Source organism: Protopterus annectens, chromosome 7.part1, assembly GCF_019279795.1.
Source record: "Protopterus annectens isolate FY-2018-M chromosome 7.part1, PAN1.0, whole genome shotgun sequence".
NCBI classification, from domain to species: Eukaryota; Metazoa; Chordata; order Ceratodontiformes; family Protopteridae; genus Protopterus; species Protopterus annectens.
Genome location: NC_056740.1, coordinates 480,885,418 through 480,894,111, shown reverse-complemented (window position 1 = coordinate 480,894,111; position 8,694 = coordinate 480,885,418). Strand labels below are relative to the sequence as shown.

The 8,694-nt window shown below is 40.4% G+C and overlaps 1 protein-coding gene across 1 annotated transcript in view; it reads right to left on the bottom strand.

Moving 5' to 3' along the window:
* LOC122807833 (RNA-binding protein 6-like) overlaps nt 1-8,694 on the bottom strand; it is a gene marked incomplete in the record, with an annotated part of 356,906 nt that overhangs the window by 88,354 nt on the left and 259,858 nt on the right. The window contains 1 exon segment of the mRNA XM_044078932.1: nt 1-845. Within this exon segment, the coding sequence (XP_043934867.1) occupies nt 1-845 (845 nt within the window).

Sequence of the window (8,694 nt, the reverse complement as noted above, 5' to 3'; positions counted from 1 at the left end):
TCAAGTCTTTGTCTTCCTCAGAAGCAAGCTTGTCCACAGCCCTGCTTGAATGAGAAGCATCATGATCACCAAACTCATGAGGTGGTGTACTTCGCCTGGCCTCATGCGTCACATCTCTGAAGTCATGAGAAGAAACATCCCGACCCCTGTATTCAGATGAAGGTGCCTCATTACCACTAAACTCAGACCTTGGGCCCTCCCACCGTCTAAATTCCTGAGAGGAAGCATCCCGACCTCTAAATTCAGAGGGAAAAGATCTACCCCTGAAGTCACTTGGTATGTCCTGACCTCCGTAACTGCCTGGGGAAATATCCCTGCCCCTATACCCACCTGGAGTCGCATCCCGGGCCCTGAAGTCCAAGGAGGTCATGTCAGGGCCTCTGAACTCAGGAGAGGGTGGACCAAAATCCCTGAAGTTATGAGGTTGTACATCTCTCCCTCTATACTCAGCAGCTGGCCCATCCCAACCTCTTTGTTCCACAAAAGGTTGATTCTGCATACCAAAGTCACGCGCAGGCATGTCCCGGCCTCTTAAATCCATACCAGGTCTTCCCCTCACAATGCTAACATGGGCATCCCCACCCATGAAATCAAGTAAAGCATCTTCTATACCTCGCATATTTCTAGGTCCGAAAGAAGGCCCTCTCCGAGGTCCCATTTCAAATGGTGGCCCCCTTTCTCTCTCAATATGTTCCAATTGCATTCCAAATGAGTCACCTCTCCCTTGGAAACCAGAAGGTGGCTGCCTGCCTGGAAAGTCTGCAGGATGTCTGTCTAGCATCTGGAGCTCCCGAGGAGGTAATACTTCACGTCTCCAATCACGTATGCTCCGTTCAGGCATACCCCTAATGAAAGAAAACATTTTTATTAAAACAGGCTTAAATCAAAGTATAAGCAACATACATGTTTTAATATTTGTCAATATTTCCCTAAATTGTGCACTCAATATGTTCGATAAGCTTGAAGGTCACTCACTTCTTCAGGGCAAGGAAAGTGAAGTTCAGCAACTAACTTTCTGATCATGACAGAGAGGTTTACAGTCAAAGATGCAGGGCCCATCGAATCTGCCCATTTGTTTACCTAAAGCAAGTTTTGTTTCGGCGTCCTCCCCAAAATGAAAACTGCATTATAGCTGCCATTCACCAATTCCTCTCCCCCTTCTCCTCTGTTACTTCCCTTGAAGTGCATTCACTTCCTCTACATAATTTCTTTAAGAAGGTACCATTTGCAGCACTTCTACCAAAGCTGTCCTTTAACGGACACAAAACAAGTTGCATCTCTCAATTTTCCTCCAGCTCTTGCAAGCTTGCATCAAATATTCCCAGCGACACAAACCATTTCAAAATGAAATACATGACTGAGAAGGTTCAGTAAACCCAGGAAACGGGTACAACTTCTAAAAAGCAGGTGGGTGGGAAATTATATGGCTCTACTGCAAGAACAAAATCAAGGTGAGCACCTCACGTAATCTTCTTACTTACCAGCAAAAGGTAAGAGGCATGGAAATGTCATAATATGGATTTCTTGCACATGAAGGACATACCTCTCAACCTCTTAGTGCAAAGCTGGACAAAGCCATAAATAATGGGGGACAATACCCCCAAAACAGGGTCAGTTTTTGAAACGTTACTCTTATAAAAACTCAAGAAAAACAGGTTTTATACTAGCTTGAATTTTAAGGTCAAGTCAGAAACTGAAATTGTTATGGTTTTCTGGACTTCTATCCTCACCAATTTGCCAGAAAAACAATTTTTTTAATGAGGGACACACTGCAAGGCAAAAATCTGGCCAGTTGACAGGTATGATAAAGGATAATGTACTTGTAATGGTCTAAAATGCTTGGTGTAATGATCTAGGAGGTAGTGGCAATTGCAGAGATAAAAGACAGAACTACGGAGTTTGTTCACCTACAGAATGCAAAGACATCTAGCAGTGGCCAACATCCTGTGCCGATTAGTGCACATTTTGCTTCATTCACTGTACAGACTGACAAGTGGTGTGAGCCTCCAAAATAAGTGCCATGCTGGCAGACAGATTTTATAACTGGGTAAACCCACTGGACAAATGCATCCCTTTCCTCAGGTGATGGAACAGTCTGGGTAATGAATTGAGAGGCACGTTTTCAAGTGTAAACTGAAGGAATCAACCCAGCACTGCAGGATGAAGCATTAAGCTACCAGCCTTAACCCTATGAGCTAAAATGCCAGACACGAGCTCTGCTGTACTAAGGAGAGGGTCAGAGTGCAATAACTGTGGTAAACTGCAATGGCATAAACTTAACAGTGCAAACGGACTTGGTAACAGAAGTAAACATGTAATGATCTTTAGTAAACTAAATCCCCAAGGAGTTTAACAGCCATGTTAGGCAAGCATTCAAATCAGAGCCCCTTAAGGGTCAGCCCCTTTGCTCAGTACTATAGCAAGACAGGGCCCAAGTAAATGCCCTGGGTATTTGAGAAAGCACCAAATGACAGGAAAAAAATTATAACTGCTTACAGTCACTACGCAAAATGTAACTGATAACTTCTGAATGATGAAGGTGACATGTGGGTGTGCTGCTCATTGCAAACTGTCCCTACACCTCATTACAGTCCTAAAGAATACTTCCTCTCAAATATAACATTACTGTGATCACCACACACAAACGTAGCCGTTAACTTTGCTACAGTCATTATGGGCCCAGCTCCAAAAAGCAAGGCTGTGGAAAAGAAAGGCAATGGAGCCCAATTACAAAGGACAAGAACCCCACAAGGTTGTATATATGCAAGGGTCTAACAAAACAATATCAAACATCCAGTAGTCTTATCCTGGATTATTTTTTTTGGATGTTCAGAACAAGATGAATTGTAAAATGTCTCAAGGCAAGCAAGTTGAAAATATTACAGTAAAAGAAATTCAGCACAAGCTGCAACATCAAGGGTGAATGTAAACAAAATAATTAAACAATGAATAAGCACAGGAATCTGTCCAGTTCCAACCTTACCACCATGAGGGAGGAGAAAAAGAAGAGAAACTAGTGGTCATAAAACTTCAGTGATGAGCTCAGTCAGATTAATTGCCAAAAATCAGAAATATTTTAACAGTGTTAAACAGATCTGCTTATATATACTTAGAAGTAGGTGTGAAAAATATTGTTTAATTTTAAACCAGTCTATTCCTGGCAAATAATATAAACAGGGCTTTAAAGTATATTTTACAACAGCAAGTACCCACCCCACACACTACTACTACTGATTAGACCAAATTAAATCCTAGTTGAGGAAAACACTATTTGCAACCCACATTCCAAGAGCAGGTATTAAGGAAAGCAAAACATATACATAAAAATTTCACACACCACTGTCAACCCACTACTAGAATTAAACTGGCTTGAACCTCCCAACCAACTTGCTTTTATTCAGCTGTCCACTTCGCAAAATCTTATTTTCAAGCAGACTGCCTGTCCTGTACTAGCCAACTTAGTCACACCTTACACACCAAATAGAGCCCTATGATCAGAAGATAAACTCTTGGCTATCAAAAAAACCCAAAACAGGTCTCACGCTATTCATATTCTCTCTCTAAACTATGCAAATTCACTACCTCTGGCTACCAGGACTATGCCTCCACTACCTCCCCCTAACATGCTTTAAAGCCTCTTTAGAAAATCTCAAAAATACACTGCCTGGACAAATCCAGCCTTATGCTCAGCTCTTCCTCTTCCATACTAGCTTCGCTGTCTTCCGTCACATCTCACTCCTTACAGCCTACATTAGATCCTAATGTCTCTCCTAACTCCTCCTCTTTTTCTATACCTTATCCTTAAGCTACTGCTTAGTCTGTAACACCTCTATTAACTCTCGCTATCTTTCTGCATCAGTATTTTCCTAACCGAAACAATCGCTGTTCATGTACTAAACAACCAATGTATTGTACTACTTTAACACACACACCTTATCTACTCACAGGCTATGGATATACCATTAGAATAGCTAAAATTGTCTATAATGATACAACTCGATAGAATTATCCAGGTGTAGTATACCTTGTACCCTAGTTTACGTTCTATCAACTTTATTTTTCTACAGTATTCCTCAGGTCACTTGTATCGTTTTTGGACTATAATGTATTTGTATTGCACTATATGTGGTGTTTTTCTCCCCGAGCCTCTGCTGAAAATGGGTTCTGGTGACCCAATCGGACTACCCCTGTAAAAATGTTAAATAAAAAGGTTCCCCATCAAAAAGTGGAAATACCAAAGGTCAGACTTGAAAAAGATGAATGCTTGTTTTGAAAGGAGTTTATACTAATTATCTATTTTTGATCAAACACAGATCTCAGTACTGTAATTGTACTTTGTAATTTGTCAATAAGAAAGTCAGCAGAACCAGAAAGTCAAGTAAGCACTGGCGGATGACATGAATGCTTTGAAGTACTCGTTTGGATTTAAATCTAACAAAACGAACAGTTTGACATTGAAAACAAGGTATTTGACTATGTAAACAATTAGAAATAATAAAATCACCTGTCAAAACGGATAAAAAGTTTCATTTTCAACATTTTGATGGTAAACCACAAAGATATATACATAAAACACTTCAAATTCGATTTCAGCTAACTATAGCAATAAAGCCTTCATCAGGTCTGTGACGAGAGCTAAAAAGTACACACACAGTTATCCAACCATAAAACTAAAACAGTATAAATAAAAATACATCTAATATCAAATATCCATCCATGTGCAATAGTGTGCATAAAAAACTAAGTTAACAGCTCAGAAAAAATGTCAGTGCTTTGCAAAAAAACTGTCGACAGTTTTCATATTTATAGTCCCAAAAAGGCGTCCACACCATGAAAAATAGAACACACAAAATATAATAAAATAGATAAGAGTGGATGAAGTAAACTAGTAATGTATAAAAGTGTGCATGTGTGCACCAGTATGGTAAATGGGGGAATTATAACAATACTACATGGTAAAAGTGTGTTTTAAAGTTAAATCTAATCAAAGCACAACTGAGGTTAAACTAAACATTTATACATTTACCCACATTCTACACATTCTTATTTAGAATACTTTAGTGCACAAGAATATCCATCATAAAATTCCCTAAAAAAACCTTTACAGATTGTGTGACAAATTACGTAAATTCAACACACTCTTAGAGCAATAGTAGTTAACTCGGATGCATTTAATTTCAGATTCCAGGACAATCCTTTTTTCTCCAACACACCACTGATATCCCCTTCAGGCTCCTCCATCTCCATACAGTCCAGAATGATAAATTTAAAACCAGAATGTCTGGGGTCTTCTAATAAGCGTGTGGATAAGACATTCTTCGGGCACCGACATCTGATGTCAGAGAAATGGCCCGAAATCCGCCTTTTCAGTGTATTCGTCTTACCCACAAAATGCAGGGCAGTCATTACACATGGCCCTATACACAACTTTTTCAGTATTACAGTTACTACCTGCTGAGACTTCATGTTACGATACTGTGACTCACAGAGGGACCCAAGTATTCACAGAAAATGCAGTGCGGTAGCCCACAGATTTAGTGCTCATGTCATCCTGGTGTTCCTTACTTAGTTCTACTTCTTTTCACTTTATATACAAAGTAGGGTGATTTCCTAAACACTTACAAGCTGCTGACGGTCGGTGAGGATGGCCTAGTTCTCCTTAATGGCTTTAATTGCACTGAAATCCCAGGTCTGTGTCAGAATGCAACTCTCCTTACTTTTCTTCAGGGTCAGGGGTGTCCTCGTTGTACAGTTCCACCTAGGGTCATGGTTAGTTTTAGAATCTCCAGTAGGATTCAGAATCATATGCAACAGGTTTGATTCATATCCTCTGCTTAAGAACTCATTTTCAAGACCATTCATATTTTTGAGAAGAGGGGCCAAATCTGTGGTAATGAGTGCTTACCTGTAGCTTTGTGATTTTATTACACTGTGCTTAGTTTTTACAGGATGCATACCATCTCTGTCAAGTAAGTTCACTCTTGCTGGTTTCCTGTACAAGTTACTAATTAATTTTCCCGTCTTTACCAATATTGACAGTCATATCGATGAACTACACTTGCGCCGAGCTGATGGAAGTGGTAAATTTCACGAAGGAGGTGAAGTTATAGATGTAATGGATATCCTCAGTGAGTTTAGATTTCTCACCTTGCCAGACTATGATCACAATGTCAAAGGTAGCTTGTCATAAAACTTCAGCACTTTGCAGTACAAATTCCTCCTCTCACTGGTCAGGGGTCAAAGCCACACCCACGGCTTTGCACCCATTGCAGATGACTGCAAACTAAATGTCATACTCTAAACTCCTTACAATGTGGACATCTTACAAAAGGACCTCAATGAGACAGATGGCCTAGTATCAAAGCCATGGCCTCAAGCTCAATGCTAAAAAGTGCATTGCCATCTCCTTTGGTAAAAACTCTGTACCCATTAACTACCACATAGATGATAGTCTACTTAACACCAAATGCGTGATGAGACCCTGGCACACAGGTGGGCAGCAGTCTCTCCTTTGATAACCACATCACCACAGTAGTCAGGTAATCCTATGTGGCACACCATCACAACAGGTTTCTCATCCAGGAAAAGAAAGAGTTCATTGTTCCCCTCTACTAGTCACTCACACCAATGCCCCTTTTGGTATATACCTCGAGGAATGTAAACTGGAAAGGCCGCAGAAATACCTCACAAAGGGGATTACCAGCCTCAAACAGATGCCCTATGCAGTCTCACTCCAGCTTTACTCTGTCGCACATCACCTACTCAAAGGCTATCATTGACTTACAAAACTATGTCAAACCCAGAGCTGTTGGACATGCTCCACTTAAAAAAAATAAATAAATAAATCCCAAGCTCTCAGAGCTACACGCTCTAGGGACCTACACCTCGTCACCGCAACAAACAGAACATGCTGGAGGGATAGAATCCTGTCCCAGGGACTTCCCATACTCTGGACCAAACTATCTATAATCAAACAAAGCTCCTCATTAGGACTCAAGAAAAATCTTTATGACTGGATGGGAAATAGGAAATTCACCCCAGGGATCACTTCTGTAGCTCTGCTCGACAGGGGCACAGGAAAATAATTTTCTTGGGTGGCAAAAGCCAGGGTACCTTTTTGGCTAGGCTTATATAGGCCTTAGGGCCAATAGCCTAAGTAACATCCTATGAATACACCAAAGTTCAACAACATTCCCAAGCATTCAGTTTACCCTTGTATAGTGCTGTTATTTCTGCTATAAGCCTCTGTAGCTGCTGAATAGAGTACATGTGTGGTAACAGTGCATAGGGCTTCATCATCAATAGTAATGTTTTTTGGCTTTTCCCCGGTTAGGGGTCGCCACAGGGGAACTCCAGTCTGCTAATGATTGGGAGTGGATTTTTACAGTGGTGAGGTGCCAGCCAGACACCCAACCTTCAAGGAAGGCACACCCATTCACACACGCACCTACCTGCATGTCTTTAGACATCATTTCACCATGGTTAGGACATGCAGACTCCACACAGAAGGCATTCCAACAGAGAATCGAACGGGAGAACCTCTTGCTATGAGGTGACAACACTAACTGCTGCACCACCGCAGCAGGCTTCATCGCCAATATTTACCAAAATGTTTCATTCACATACACTTTTTTTCTTAAAAATCAAGCATATCTAAAATAAATTACATTTTCAACAAGAGAATGAAGAATAAAATCTATGAATATGGCAGTGGCCTCTGACAAGGAACCTCCACTTGCAGCAAGAGGTCTGTAAGGTGGATCTTCCATACTCTTACGGGGTTTAGGAATCCCGAAGGTAACTTAGGTGAGAAGTGTTCAAATACTCAGTTTTCACTGAATTTCATTAAGCACAGTGGTTAGGCTCATCTTTCTGTTCTATACATGCAGTTTTAACCTCCTTAAAGGAATATTTAGAATAAAGCTCATGTGTCTTCAGCATTTTTTATACTTTCATTATACAACTGTCAGTATCCCTAACAAGTATGCCGCCACCCTTGTCAGACTTCATTACACATCTAGTTCTGTTATTGCTCAAATTCTTCAGTGCTAATATCTCATCCTGTGAAGCATTCAGAGAGCCTTTCTTACAAAGAGCTCGCATTCCGAGATCCTTTCTTACAAAGAGCTCGCATTCCGAGAGCCTTTCTTACAAAGAGCTCGCATTCCGAGAGCCTTTCTTACAAAGAGCTCGCATTCCGAGAGCCTTTCTTACAAAGAGCTCGCATTCCGAGAGCCTTTCTTACAAAGAGCTCGCATTCCGAGAGCCTTTCTTACAAAGAGCTCGCATTCTGAGAGCCTTTCTTACAAAGAGCTTGCATTCTGTCTCAAAGGCTGCAAGTGTGGGGCAAAAACTGCTGGGTCTTATTTGTTTATCTTCCATGTTATTTTTCTCGTTAAATACTAGTTTCAAATTAAAATTTCTCTCATGCATTTTTAAATCAATGATGGTGGTCTCTCATCACTCCTGAGGTATGGATGCAAGTCCTCTGTAAAGCATATTTTCTTAAGTGCTGTCAGTGACAGTTGAAATTAAATGCATTCAGAAAACCAGGATGAGTGTGTTGAATTTACATAAGCTGCTACACAAATATGTAAAATTTTTAAAAGAATTTGAGGAATATTTCTATATGCCAAATAAGTGTAGAATGTGTATAAAAAAAAAATTTATATATATATATAATATTGGATAAAC